The sequence below is a fragment of the Corvus kubaryi genome, unplaced genomic scaffold (genome assembly GCF_017639235.1).
Source record: "Corvus kubaryi isolate FWS band 111438036 unplaced genomic scaffold, C.kubaryi_AGA036_p1.0 37385, whole genome shotgun sequence".
Lineage (NCBI taxonomy): Eukaryota > Metazoa > Chordata > Aves > Passeriformes > Corvidae > Corvus > Corvus kubaryi.
Window position 1 is genome coordinate 14,936,813 of NW_024581127.1, and position 15,719 is coordinate 14,952,531.

General features: G+C 35.5%; 1 protein-coding gene across 6 annotated transcripts in view; it reads left to right on the top strand.

The window, feature by feature from the left end:
* The window catches only part of VPS13B (vacuolar protein sorting 13 homolog B), a 437,572-nt gene that overhangs the window by 94,773 nt on the left and 327,080 nt on the right, over positions 1-15,719 (top strand). For all 6 annotated transcript variants that reach the window (XM_042036377.1, XM_042036379.1, XM_042036375.1 and 3 more), the window contains exon 17: positions 3,875-4,059. In XM_042036377.1, coding sequence (XP_041892311.1) covers positions 3,875-4,059 — 185 coding nt within the window. The remainder of the gene's footprint in view (positions 1-3,874; positions 4,060-15,719) is intronic.

Genomic DNA, 15,719 nt, shown 5'->3' on the forward strand with positions numbered 1-15,719 from the left:
TTCTTTTTGCCTGCAAAAGTTTTTGTAACATGCATATCTAGTTTTCCAACTTCAGTTCTGTGTAAAAGAAGTGGGTTATGCCGTCTGTCTAATCTTAAGCTTTAAAATAAATTATTTATTATGTATACCATTTTGTTTCACAGGAGTAGGTCTTCCTAAGTACAGAATTGCCTTTTATACTCCTTTACTCATGCACACTTATTTTTCTTAAATTGCTAAATTACTGAGCTTGGCTTTAAACTCTAGGAAATTTTAGGAAAACAAGTTTAAATTCTAACGTGAAATGAACATCGGAAGATGTTGCAGAACTGTAATCTCCACCTGTTCTTTTCACAGAACTCAGAGCTGTTCTTTGAGTGGCTACAGGCATATGTGTGGATTTGCACAGAGCATTTTTTGTGTATCTGAAGAGCTGAAATGGGATGCATGTTTTCTCTAATTGTATCCACAAGACAGTGATCATGTGTCCTCTTGTGCATTTGTGTGGTAGAAATGGTCAGAATATGCTCCAGGCTCTTTATTCCTTTTGGGTGTCTGAGTCAAAGTGTTTTTCTCTAGTGGTGTGGTTTTGTGGTTGTGGTTTTTGTTGGTTGGTTGTTTGGTTGGGGTGTTTCTTTCTTTCTTTTTTTTTTGTTTTGTTTTGTTTTTGTTTTTTCGGTTTTTTTTTTTAAACCAGGTGGTCTGTCTCTATTTGCCTGACTTAATACTGATATTATTTTCAGCTTTTGTTTCATCTCTCCTTAAAGTAGTTCTAATTTTCAGAATAGGTAATTTTCTGATGTTTAGAAAAAATGCATTTTTTAGATGGATTTTTTTACACCAGCTAATTTCAAATGTGTTCGGATGCATTCTTTTCTATGATTTGTACTTTTTGTGAGAAGAACATTGTCAGGAAAGGTTTGCAGTATGTTCAAACTGAAACAGGAAGAGCTTCAGGAGTTTTGTACAGCTATTTCCTACCCTTTTGGTGTCATGGTGTCATGCTGTGCTGAAGCTGAAAAAGAGCCTGGAATGTGGTCTGGTCATGTACTCCAGAAAGATCTGTACCTGTCTGTCAGCAGGTGAGGCAGGTGGGAGATGCACAGTTCCCCAAACAAGCATATGTAACTTCTTTGTTCTAGCTTGCTGTTTGATATCCGTGACTCCTGTTAAAACAAACAAAATCCAAACAAACCAACCAAACAAGGCTTAATACAAGGTCTCTTCTTCAAAGGCCTCTAATGAGGTTTGATTTTTCTAGCAATAAAGGCTGTACCTATAGGTAGGTTCAAACTTCAAAGACAGATTTATTCAAGCAGTAGACCGGTCTTTTTGTGGGGGTGTTGTGGGGCATGGTATTTGTTCATATGAAAGAAATTTCTACTACCAGACGCAAGGCTGAGTTCTCCCATATAAACATGAAATGTTTTTCCTTCATCCATGTTTTTTTCTGCAAATGGCATTTGAAGCTGGGAGTATAATTGTGTCATTAGCTTCAAATGCGTTGCAAATCAGAGGCAGTCTTGTTGCTCGTTTCCTCCTGGTTCTCAGTATTTTTGAGACAGGTAATCCTGATTCCCAGCTTTATGAGGTTGGAAAACCTCATTCTGAAGAGTACTGATTACTATTACAGAAGGTTACAACATCTGTTTTTGTTTGTTCTTTGTCCTTCGTCTGTATTTACATCTGTTTTCTGAGAATCTTTCATGAGTATCTTTTTTCGTAAGAATCAGTTTTTCTTTTTATTTTCATATTAAAATAGTGAGGAGCAATGGCTATTGTGGATGGGCTTTATCTGACACTTTGATCTGTGGTGTAGACATCCACAGCTAAGGAATATTGTAATGTCCCTTTAGAAGCAGTGGGCAGAAACAGTGACCTGCAGAGACATTTCGTTTATAATCCTCAAAACTGGAATGAATGGATCTCTGTTATGTCTACATGTGCTGTTTTCTTTCAATTTTCCTTAAAAGGTTCTAGACCACGGTCTTAGGCATGGATATTTGTTTACGCCTTAGGTATCTAACCCTAATAATTCCTCTTGGTCCAGAGAAAATGGTTTTCACCTTGCTGTTTCCTGGTATTGACAAGGAATTAAGGGAGGTGCTCTGTTTAGGACTTAGAGTGAATGCTTGTATGTCCAAGTCTAAACTGAAAGTGATGATGTTATCTTTAGCTGTACCACTGTGTCAACATAGTAGTTGAAAGATGTCTTCAGATGTTCAGAATGCTTATTTCCAAACCATGCTTCCTAAAGTCACATCTGCAGCTTATGGGCCAAAAGTGTTAGCAGCAGAATATTTTATTACTCTGCTGCTTCATCTAGAGCATAGTGATCCTGGGTCTGAGAAGTGATGAAGTATTTTCCTTTTCACAGTTGTCTTGGTGAAGGCCCACTCTCCCAATCAGATGCAGAATGTTCAAGAAGTCTGCTCCTTGTTACCAGAATTTTGTGTCACTTCATGCTGCTGGAGGTTTTAGAATTTGAGCATCACGAATGGCTTGCTTCTGAATTCATAGAGCCTCCTGCAGAGTCTCTACTGCTAGTACTACCTAACATATGTTAGGTCATACAGCTGCTAGCATTTTCTTTTGGACTTAGATAGGAGATGTGGTGTATTATGGCTGCTTCTGAGAGTTCCTTGGAAGGTTTTGCTGATCTGAAGAGTCATTGAGTATCTGCATGTCTTTACATTTTCATTCCATGAGTATTTTGGTGAAGCATGCTTTTTTTCCAGGGCCAATGGATTTTGTGTGCTGCATCAGCAGCTTTGCCTCATTTGAGGTTCTCATTTCCAGTGGAACATTAACCTACTATTTATTTTTAAGGGGCTTTAAGCATGTCCCTAAAATTTTCTAATGGAGGAGATTCCTCAAAATGAGAATTAGTTAATATGTGCATCAGTGATTATATTTCATGGGATCATAGAATGGTTAGGGTTTGGTGCAACCTTTAAGATCATCTAGTTCCAACCCTCCTGCCATGTGGGACATTAGAGAAAATAATGCTAAATAACAGAAGAAGTAAATTTCAGTGATGAAGTGGGAGGTGATTAGGGCAAGAATGATAATGTTGAAAACATGCTACAGGAAAAGGCTCCAAACTGAGATGGCTAAAGAACCTTTATAGTTTTTGTTGAATGTAGAAAATCAGTCTGTTGCTTTATTTCAGGTAATGGTGTGTATATTAGGAAGAAAAAGTAAATTACTGATGTTGCTATAGTTTTTGTAAAGCATTCATGTAAATGGTGGATTATATTGTCACAGAGGAATTTATTTCCCAAACAAATGTCCTTTACTTCGCCCTACCAAATGCCTGTCTCCTCCTGTTGCTCCTCCCCAGCTGAAAGATAAAGGGCATTGAAAAATAGTAGAATCACTTAATGAGCTCTGTCAGCAAAATACGGAATGTGGACTTGTTTGTATTTGGATGTATGAATATTGTCTATGTGTTTTTTGGGTCACTAGCGATATGTCATTTAGTGATGCACTGTAAGCTTTGTAAATAAAAAAACCCGGAACGTTCAATTTTTGAAGAAATGTTTTCTGTGTTTTTAGTATCTGCACAATTTTTAGTAGCTCTTTCTGGTGGGAGCACATGGAATTGCTTTTATTGAATATTTTAAAACCAAGAGATAATTAGATAAAAATATGTGATTTTTTTCTGTTATGCTCTTGAGGGAGATATAAAGTTAAATCATATAACAAGTACTGTTTAGGTTTCATTTCAGTGTCAGTTGAATCAGCTCTTACAAGATGAAATCTAATAGGCACACAGTTTCAACCTTACAAACTAACTTCTTGTACTCTGATATTCTGTGACTAAGTTTTAAAATGGTTATTTTTATGTGCCAAAGTAATGATTTTCCTTTTTTTCTTTTATTATTTTAAACAGGACCAAGCGAGCTCATGTCCCACTAACAGAATGCATTTTTGAGCTCCCTAATTTGACAGTTCAAGCAACTAGAGCTCAAACCCTTCTGCTTCAAACTATTTATCAGAGCTGGTGTCATCCTGTTGGGAATGTCAGTTCAGTGGTGGTAAATGAAGCTTTACTGAATGAGGTTTTCCAAACTTCAGGTAAATATATGATGCTTCTGGTTAAATATTTATTGTGATACAGAGCACTGCTAGTGAGCATGCATACAACTATATCCTTTAAATCCAGGTTTTTACTTATAGTGGCTAACAGACAGAATGTTTTTTTGTGTGTATATGGGTATTTATAGCTTATATTTAAAATCCAGGATGTAAGCTAAGCCACCCAGCCTCACTCCTTGGCACCAATTTCTGGATGCATTTAATTTTCTCATACAGGATCATTTTTCCATGCTTCCCTCATCCGAAACATCCACTTTTGCTACCTTATATGGTACAATGTTATTACTTCAGGATCATTTAAAGGTGAAACTGGATTATTAAGGGCTTTATTAATCAATGGCATACATTGAATTCTTTAGAAGGGCTGCAGATGTTTCTCATTATTTCATAAATAAATGTTACTTAACTGTTATGAAATTGCTGAAGATATGTAAGTGTTGGTGATGATTACATAAATAATGAAACTTGTTATCTGTCATCTTTTTGTGAAACACCCATAGATTTTGGGAATAAATTAAGGATTTTGACTGGTTTACAGAGGAAACCAGAGTTTTCAAGTACATAAAGGTCATCCAGAATTTTTTTTTTTTTTTTAAGATTTTTATGCAGGCTAGAATAATTTAGAGCTATTATTTTTATTTGTTGTGAATAAACCCATAACAAGAATAACAGATACTTTGGAATATACAGCATTGCCAATCTTGGAGAATGTGTTAGGAGAATGATTTAGGTGTAGAAAATTGTGATTTGAAGCGGAGTGGTGGATTAGACCACTGGAAGTATTTCAGCCCTGCTTTTCTTGACCCTTTACATTCTATTTTTCACTTCTCCTGTTTATTGAAGTTAAATCTGTGTTGATCTAATGTTGCAAAAGAACTGCTGTATTTTTGTGTAACCCTTGGAATTACTGTTTAAAGTGCCTAGGATTTCCATTTTTCATAAAAGTCACTTTTGTCTTCATTCCTTCAGTCTGTGTGGGTCACCTAAGAGTGGGATTGTGACATTTTATTTTCAAGTCCTGGTACTTGTGAAGGTAGCAGGTTTACAATCCACACCATGGAGAAATCTGAAAATACAGTTGTTTGATCACTTCAGATGCACTTAGGGTTTGCACGATTTCAAACGAACCTATTCTATTATTTAACGTGTTTCAGTCTGTCAGTTCAATGGACTGTGAAACAGCTCTGCTAACAGTATCTTCGCAGAATAGAAATCTGGAGCACACATTTTAAGTACTTCAAATAAAGTAAATGAACAATATAATGCACTCGTTTTGATCTTCTCTTGTTCATGGCTTAATGTTTCACCGGGTAAATTTTACACTTCTGTAGTTGTGCTTGGCATTAACTAGACTGAAGGCAGCTTTGCATTCAAGGCTATGAAATGATTGAACAAAAATTGCTGTCAATCCCTTTGTCCTAATTTTTGGGTTGATTCTGTAGGCCTACAAACTTTTGTTGGAATACTGTTGTGTAAAATACAGTATCATGCCCTGTTGAAAGTCATCCTTGTAATTAGGGTCAGCTTCCACATACTTTAACAGTAATGTGTATGCATGTAAGCATCTGGAAAAAAACACTTGACTATATTTGCACAGGGAAGTTGAAATTTCAGCTTTTCTTTTGTAATTTTTCTTTCTTTTTTCCTTTTTTTTTTTTTTTACAAAGTAAATATGAGGATAATGCAGTCAATAAGGAACTTGGCAGAAAACACAGCACATCTGTTAAACACTTTTACTTACATTCAATTTAGTTTCTCCAACATAAAACAAAAGCTGATGAATGTTTCTTGGGAGTCCTTGTTTTGAGTTCTTGCCTGCCACTGCATGCCCTGGTGCTCCTTTGGGCTTACACAGAGTGGCCTTATGTGGCTTGTGTGCTGGGCCTGGCAGTAGCTTGATAAGGTATTTGGGCTCCTCCTCGTGCCCTTGTGTCTCTGAGAATCTTTGTGGGTGAACAGGTGAGATTTACTTGTGTAACCTAAAATCTCAAGGAAAATATTGCCTTTTTCTGATGGTATTGTGTTTTCCCTCTGAGCACAACTTGTTTTTGGCTATGCACAGAAGTAATAATTCAAGAAAATAGCTTTCCATCCTCATGGTGTTGTGGATTGATTGCTTCTTTGATTAATTTAGTATAAATAATGGAAGTATAAACACTTTTTTATTGCTCTTGCCTTCCTTTTCTTTTTCTGATTATGTTTATATTAAATTGTAGTGTTCTTGCAGGAAAAATCAACAATATGCTCAAAGATTCCCTTTCCTTCACTTTATCAATTTTTCAGGGAATCTTTTTCTTGAAATTTATTGCTTACATTCTGCTGTTACAGAGAATTATAAGCTATGTGTTTCGTTAATACAGTGGCACAAATGTTCTTCTGTGTTTACATTTTCAAACTTCTAAAAACCATATTTCTAACTAGTTAGAACTATAGCAGGGCAAACAGCTATGTCTCTATCCAGATTTTTTCCCCTGTTAAAAATAAATAAAAAAGCTCTCCCTACACATGAAATTACTCTGACAAAAAGGAAAAAGAAAAAAGGGCTTATGTAATTTACCTTCTATTTTTAGTGGTCTGTCGTTATCCCAAGGCTTCCAGCAAATCTGCCTGCTACAGGCAGGATCACAGGATTTTATGCGTTCTTGATACTCAGTGCAACATCATGCTTGTTTTATAACCTGTGGATGAAATGTGTCTTCTTATAGAAATGGGCTAGTTATTAGCTACCCACCCAGATCTATTCTACCAAATTTGAAATATACTGAGACTTGAATTTTTTCTTCTCTGGGTAGCTCCTTCCACATAGCTAGTCTCAAATGTGTTTGCCATTTGTTTATATAGCCTACTACTTTCTCAGCTGCGTGTGACTGTATTGCCACTTTTTGTGTGTGATTGAAGAGTATTATTGGACTGAAACACTTGTTGCTGAGCTCTTTATGTCTTTGTTGGGGCTTTGTGTCAGGTGCTGTTGAGAGTGTTGGGCTTCCTTAACACATCAGTTCAATACTACTTGAACTCAAAAGTGATACCAAAACCTTTGTAACCTCTCAGCAAAGATTTTTTTTTAGCAGGAATTATGTTAAAAGCATAGTTGTATGCTTTTTCCAACACAGCCATCTCTTCCAGTTTTAAAACTTTATCACTGAAACTTACAATATAGGCTTACGATATGGGCTAGGATGCTCTATAGGAGAGGAACAGATAAATTAAGGGAAAAAAGAAAAAATGAAAAGAAAGAAAAACAGGAGAAAGAGGGTCACCTAATAAAAAGGGAAGAGAGCTGCAGAGAAAGATAAAACAAGAAGAAGCAGGTAGAAAGAGTTAAAGTAGAAAAGTAGAAAGAGTTAAAGTAGAGAAGCAGTAAAAGTTAAAAAACCCAAAAATTAATAGGAAGACAAGTACAGACACATGAGTAGCAGGAGTGGAGGAAACCTCAGAGAGGAACACATGACTATTGGCCCTTTCTTTCATCTGCTGTGGAGAGGCTCACAAGGTACAAAGGCCCCTTTGGGGACCTGTTTGCTAGGTAACAGCTGAAAGACCTTCTATGGATCTAGTTTAAAAAGGGAGCTCTGCACCGTGTGCTTCCACAAACATATGAACAGAGTTTATTGCTGGTATCTGGGGTTCTGTCCTAAATTTTCACCTAGAGCAGAAATGTTATCTTGCTCCAAAACTTCTTTCAAAGGTAATTGAAGCTGAAGTTGGTCTAGGGATTCAAAACAACCTCTCTGAGCTCTATCCTCTACAAATTCTTCTTGGTAATAGATTAATGGAATACCAGAAAGGGAAGATTGCTTGAAGATTAACACTCTTCTGTCCCCCATCTACTTTCTTTCTTTTGCTCTTCAGAAACCTTTTCCTTCTAGGAGAAAGACACTTTGGTCAAATATTCCCTAGTTTGTTACTAGATTGCTGTCTTCATTAGATTATCTGAGAATTTATCTTTTAATTAACTTGCCCAAAGGCAAGCTGTCTAAAAAAAATAATGAAATTTGAAGTCTCAAAAGCAAGTTGTGTGTGTTTGGTTTCTGACAGAATGTAAAAATGAAGTGACTGTACTACCTAAAATTTGTATTTGTCATACATATTAGTAAGGTCTCTTATCTTAAAACTTCCAGTAAAAGATGTGTACAGTACTGTGATTGATTGAGCTCAGAACTTGTGGAGGACAGACAAAATGAGTATGTCAAGAAAGATGTATGATTTTTACACTAGAAATTTTTTATAAACATGTTTAAATATTATGTCTGTCTTAGCTTGAGACGATTTAATTCTGCTAAGAGCAGGTTTTTAATCGTAAGTTATATGGAATTTCATGGAGTTTCTGAAAGCACTTAACTCCCTTCATTGCAATTGCACCTTTTGTAATCCATATATTTAAATTTCTACTTGCAAAAAGTTCTTTTTAGGGTTCTTAGAAGGCAAGATAGTTTAAAAAAAAAATAAACAATTAAACTTACTGCTTGTACTTGAATGATAAAACCTATTCATTCAAGATTGATGGATACTGCCTGAAATAGTTGTGCAAGAACACAAAGAATAGCAAACTTAAAATAGATGGGAATACAAGTGACAAAATGCAGCATAACAAACAGAAAGTAAAACAGCTGCAAACAGCTTTTTGCTCTTTTTCATGGTTCAAGAAAAAGCATTACTAACTTTTTAATGCATTACATCTAAAATAAAAAAATAGCACAAAAGCAGTCTTCAAGCCACATGTAACTCTTCGGAAATCTATGTTTTGATTTAATTTTATAAGCCTTTTGGTATACAAGCACAACAGCATGTTACATGTCAGCTAAATAATGTTAGTTCTTATGCTTGTGAAACATCCTGATTTTGCATTTCAATCAGTGTAAATGTGGAAACAAATATGAATTTGAAATACAACATGCTTTCTACATTATTGCATGTATAGATATTAATATTATTACAATTTTTATTATACAATTTTTAAAACAAAAAGTAAGTGTAAAAATTGCCAAAATATTGGGAAAAGGGCACCAGGTAAGATCTTTCAAAGGTTGAGCATGATTAATCCTATAGAGTAATTTTACTGTGTATTTTTTCCATTATTTGTTAGTAAGTACCTGAAGCACTCAGTTTCTAACCATTTCATCCTGCCAAGAAAATACATACACAGTCACAGATGGCTTTAGTTTACTCTGGAAAACTGGAACTTGCTACCACTTTTTCCTTGTCCTGTTCAGGTAGTTCATTATTTTGTTGACAGTTCGGTTCCATTAATCTGGTATTTTTGGGAAAATTGCTTGCAGACCTTACATTTCTCTACTGAAGGTGATCAAATAGGCATTGAATCCCTCATGTAAATGATGTCTTAAAGTTAAAATAAAATCTATTTTCCAGAAAGTAACTGTAAAACTATTTTATGCAAGATTTCATGTGGGATACCTTAATGGTTGAATAATAAATTTTACCTCATAAAAATGAAATTCAATAATACAGTAGCTTTCTCAGCGCAGTAGCATCTGGTTGAATCTCATGAGAGCCAATATTTTCCAACTCATTAGGATCATGTCGTTCTGTATGTCGTCAACATTGACTTAGCCAAGCTACCTTTACTTACATAACCGCCAAACTATTAAATAGGTCTCTTGTGGAGTGAAGTCAAATATTCCTCTTATTTTGCTTTTGCCTTGGAAGAAGAGAAGAAAATGTACATACTGTAACATTTAAACATCTGGTCTAAACCACATCAGGGTAACAGTGAGGAAAGTAACAGGATTCAGTATTCTTCCCAGGTGTACATATAAAAAAAGGGTTGTGGAACTGCTGCATAGTTCTTTTAACCACTTAGGAAAAAGACTAAAATAAGTGACTTGCCTTTCTAATACCCTTGTTTTTAAAACGACTTTTTTCCTCTTGCCTGCTCCCTTGCCACCAAACTCCAAAACACAAAAGCCAGCAAAAGCCCAACATTTCAAAGTTTATAGTGGTAATGCAGGTTGTTCAGCTCTAATCACTTCCTTTCAACATACTGACATTTAATCTCTGTTCCATATAACATGGCCAATTTTGCATTCATTTTGATGGGTATGAATTGAAATTTCTGTCTGAAGTCGAAGTGTAGGAGTGTATTCTCATAATTGCTTGGGAGTGGCAGGACACAGCTGTATGAAACTTGTATAAACAGTTTACTGTCTTGTGTGGGTGACTACCCACACGTGTCCTCATTCTTCATACAGGCCCAGAAGGCAGTGTGTAAATAGTATTATTTTTATATGTTGTGCATTTCTGTGAAACTCTGGTAGATTATCAGCTCTTATTTCAGATGGAAAAGCAGCATGGATAAGCAACCTAAGTACAATTTCTTCTTTAGCTTAATTTTTTAAGCTTAATATAGTCATGTATAAGGTGTTATTTCCTCTTACAGCAAAAATTTTCAGTGATATTCTTAAGTCATGAACTGAGTTGCACTGAAAGGAGATAGGTGGGACATTTTATCATTTCAATACGTAATCAGTGAGATTTATCTTGCTGAGTATCTGAATAAATCCTCTGCCAGAAGCAATGGTTCTGTTGTGGCCTGAAATGAGGAACTGTCATGGAAAGTATGCATTGAAACCTGTAATTATGACTGCTTTTTTATTTTTTTCTGGTCTAATTAATATACAACAATAAGCTTGAAATTGAAACATACAGTATTCTGGTGAAAGAATGGTGGTAGGCATACTTAAGGTGTTCATATGAGCTTAACTTTGATATGTAATGTTGTCCTAAAGAATATAATATACTTAAAGATCCACATGAGACTTTTTAGATGTCTGTTGTGTTGAAAGTGAATGTATACATGCTGTCAACAGTACAGTGAGGAAGAAAAAGAAAAGATAAAAAGCCCCAGTAGGTTGTGAAAGGAATACATGGATGCATGAAATCCATAGCTGTATATAAATGTATATAAGTTTCTTAAGTTGAATTGTTTCAGAATTGCAGGAGAGATCAGTTCAGTGTGTATGTTGAAATTAACAACAAACTCTTGCGTATGTTGGTGGGCTACCAAATATCAAGACACCTAAGCTTAGAGCTATAAATAGTGCCCTTACTCCAGAGTCTGTAGTTTATTTGCACAAATAGCGATGGAAGCCATGACTGAGAGCACCTGTTTTGTTTGTTCAGCTGCTAGTTTGATGTTATTTCTTGTTCTTGTGCTTGGATAGCAGAGAGGTAGGCTGTCTTTTTGCCTTGTTCTAACTGCCAGGTACTACTACATCAGGTGAAAAACTCTACAGGGAGGTTGAGAGGGTGGCTTTTTTTCAAATAACAATAGAGAATATTGAGCCTAAATTACTGGAATTCAGTGTTATGGCAAGAAGGCTAGGAAGAACATAAGTCTGGAATCTGCTGCATAATAGGAACTCGGAATTTAATTTTCTGAGGGGCCTTCAGAGCACACACAAAACAAAACTTCAGAGATAACAGAAGGAAAGGTTGTTTTTTTGTGGGAGGGCCCAGAGAACTTGTCAAATTTAGAGTGAACCTGGAAACCATCAGTGGTTGCTGATGTAAGAATAAATCATGAATGAGAAGGCCATTTTCTTGACATTTTCCTTGACATCTGTGTTTTTTAAGAAAAAGTTCTTGCAGAGGTTCTGCAGTAGAAGTATTGATGCCAGTCACTGCCATTTCCTGAACACCGTTCTTCAGAAGAGCAGAAGGAAGCTATTTCTTTGTACATGGCAAAAAATAATAGGGTTGTCAGAAAATTCAAGTTGGAAGGGTCTCCAGGAAGTCTCTGCAGTTCAACCTTCTGCTAAAATCAGAGTCAGTTAGGGGATCAGACCAAGTTCTTTAGGGCTATACCCAGTCAGACCTTGAAAATCTCCAAGGGTAATAACACCCTCTCTGTGCAACCTGTGCCACTGCTTGGCTGTTCTCGTGGTGAGAACGTTTCCTCCATTCCAGGCAGAACCTTTCATATTTCAGTATATGACCATTGTCTTTCATCCTACTACTGTGCACCTCTGTTTAGAGCCTTCATCACAACCATCTCATACATACGGGAAGGCTGCTAGTATGTCAAGTGTGTTACTGCTGGTACTACCTTATTAAACATTAAAACAAAACTACAGCTGAGAAATCCTAATTAGTATTAAGACCCCATGATGGTGACTCCAAAATTCTCTTCCTGTTCTAATTCTCATACCAGCTAGATTTAACCTGTGTGTTGATGTCTCATTACATAAAAAAATCAATCACTGTTGTCTGATTAGCAAGTATACTGATGTATGACATGAATTAATTCCAGCTCAGAATATCAATCACTCTGTGCTGGTTTGACATTTGTGGAAATTTCAGAAGTCAGTATCTCTCCTTTTCCCCTTCAGATTAAAGAATCCTATATTGAAGGATATTAGTTTATGTAGTGAGACATTCTGAGAGGAAATGAAAATGCATACAGATGCTACAGCGCAAAGAAATGATCTGTAGTTTATGTCCATTATGGTATAATGTTTTCTGTTTATGGTTTCATTGGACATTTTTTATTATGTTTACTTATTTCTTTTTATTTATTGAAACAACTTGAATGACTTCAAAAGAATTTGGAATGCCTTATAGTGCATATCTTCCTCCTCTTTTATTCAGAATGAGACATTTCACAGTTTGGAAAGGAACAGACTAATTACAGGTTTTGATCTTGATGAGGCAAGAAATATCAGCAAGGAAATTTTTAATGGAATAGATTATTACAGAATGTGAATGAAATGAGAAAATAGTAAAGATAAAATCGAAATATTCCTGTGAGGAAATTATTGTAGTAAAAATGTGTTTATTGTACTAGTAATCTTCAGAAAAAAACCCCCAAGGCATAATCAAAAGTAGATAGGTTTAAGAATAAGCAACTATTAAGCATGATAGAAGCATGTTTTCTGTTTGCAAATATGTAACATTGATGGCTGACTTTGAGTAGTAAGTTTATGTAATATGTATAGTCTTGATCAAATGGAAGTTGTACTGAGTTGAAGTCATGGGACAGATTCCAAGTATTGGACTGCTGCTTAAAACTCATTAGTGTCTGCAATACTAAGAGTTAAAAAATATTAGTATTCTCTGAAGTTACTTTTATGGAATGAACTCTAGTGAATGGTATGGAAAACTAGTTTCCATTTGTGAGAGCATTTTGGTACTTGTGGCAAGGTAAGATGATAAATACCAATAGTATTCTTGCCATAGAGATACCAGAGCATTATGTACTACAACAGTATTTTGTAGTCTGATGTCCCATGTGATTTCTTATTAAATTAAATCAGGCTTTTAAAAAAGATATATACCTTGTAATTATTTTAAACCAAGTGATTATAGATCCAAATCCCATTTTTAAATTGCTGGATATTCAAGAAAAATACATTCTTCTGCAAGAATATATCATGTGGGAGAGTTGTTAAGCTGTTAAAATTGCAGACTGTATGAGGAGTAATTATTGTGTTTCTTGTAGTTGAGAATAATGTTTTTCCTACATGTCTAGTCTGCCTTACAGTCACAGAATATAATTAATACAAGGTACATGTAATACAAGGACAGAAAGTGTGTTTTTACTGGAAAATACTGAGCTACAATTATAGCAGCTCTTTGCCCATTAATTTTCCAGTTAGTGTTATGTCTCTAAAGGCAGGCAGTTCTTTTGGAGAAAAACTCTACCAAAGGTAGAAATACCTTTAGAAATAAGGTAGTAATGATAATGGAGACAAAGTCAGTGAAATACTAGGTTCTCAGGAAACTATAGTAAGCAAGATAACTCATAAATTAACATTTTACAGTTCTGATTTTGCTATTGGAAGGTAATCATTAAGGAACTAATATAGAAAAGGATGTGTTCTGTTAGAGTGTTATTTCATGGTATCCAGTGAATGTCCCTTCTGTTTGTGTGAAGCATAATAGGAAAATTAAAAATGGCACAAGCAGATGTAGCTGCTTTGATCTTGCTTTGAAGTGTTGTACTGCTGTAGGCAAGTATTCCTGTATGTGTAGTATTGTAAAGGTGTGTATCACACTAAGTGAAACATTCATCAGAATCTTGGATTCTAAGGAGATGTCAGAGGTCTGTATATAACCACAGCTCCTGGATTTTGGGATCTTTGCCTTATGCGAAATAAGAGCTCATACACCTGCTTAACATTCTCCAAAGCATACTTTGTCACAGGGCTGCTGGCTATTCAAGGAAAGTAATCAGAACTATTTCCAGAAACACCTTTGTTTTAGTTGGAGATCATATAAATAAGCAAAGTCCCTAGTCTGAGCTTAGTTTCTTTCTTTTATGACTATCAAGTTCAAACCAAATGTGTTTTGCCTTTTTTTTTTTTTTGCTTTGAGTGTAGCATGCCGAATAAATCCCGATATTATGCCGTCTTTTGCTGACTTCTCCCAGTTTTATGCCATGGCTTTGTTGCTGCATCTTGCTCATGCTCTTTTCCTACTTTTACTGTATTTTTGTCAAATCCTGTGATAGTCAGCCCATTTCTTTATGAACTTCTTGGTTACAGTCTTTATCCATTCTTCTTTTGGTTTGCCTCTTTTTTCTTCTTTAATACGTAACAGGGGACCTGATCAGTTACGAACGGATAGGTAGAACTGTGTCTTATATGGTAGTTTTAAATGTTTTCCTCCTTAAAGGTGCTTTCTCTGAACGGGGGTTTATGGTAACCATTTCCCTCTCCCCACTTCAGTTATTGAAGGGCAAGGGAGTGACTAGAAAATACAGCAACTAAGAAGAAATGCAAATCTTGTGTAGTGTTATAGAAATGTTTTAAATCTTCACTGCTGGAAAGGCTGTTTTGAACTATTCCACTTAATTACTCAAATTTTCCAATTTGCAGACGTGGGCTTTTTTTTTTCCTCAACCTGCTGTTGGAAGAAGAAATGCTTAATTGCTCTACGGGGTCTAATCGTTTTGAGAAGCTACATTTAGTTCTTCAAATGAATTGTCCCCATAATGGAATTATATTATAGTCTGTTTCTGTTTTCTGAGCTAAGTGAATGCTGGATGATTTAGAGCGAAATGCAAGAATTCCAACATTATAGAAGCCAGCTATTTTGACACCTCTCATGAGACTTGCAGTTTCCTTCATAGGATTTCTTGGGTTTTACCTGGCTTGTGTGGCATACCGCAGCTGAATATAGCACTTCTGTTACGTCAACTGCTTTATTCTTTTGTTAGTTATCATTTTTCATTCTCCTATATGTAAACTCAGATTTGTAATGTAGCCGAATACCAGGTATTTTAGTAATTGGAATTACTGGAGAAAGTTTTCAAAGTAATAATGATTAAAAATACTAATAAATTAACCACTTGCTTTGCTACAAGGCAAGAAGACCAAGAAGAGTTTTTAAACTGACTGATAGCTTTCCTAACTATCTTAGGAAGTCAAGGAGTCCATTTATACCCCAATAGGGTTTCCATTTTCATCTACTTCCCAGAATATTTTCCTTACATTTTGCTGTCTTTTTAAGGAAAACGTTTAGGAAAAAATCCATTTTTTTGCTATCTCAGTATCAGCTTATTTAGTGTGAACTCAGTGGATTGTACTCAGAAGTTATCTGGTGTCTTTTGGTTTCAGTTTGGGTAGCAAAAAATACATTCTCCAAATATGGTTATGCCTGTTTGATAGATGGGTCCAATC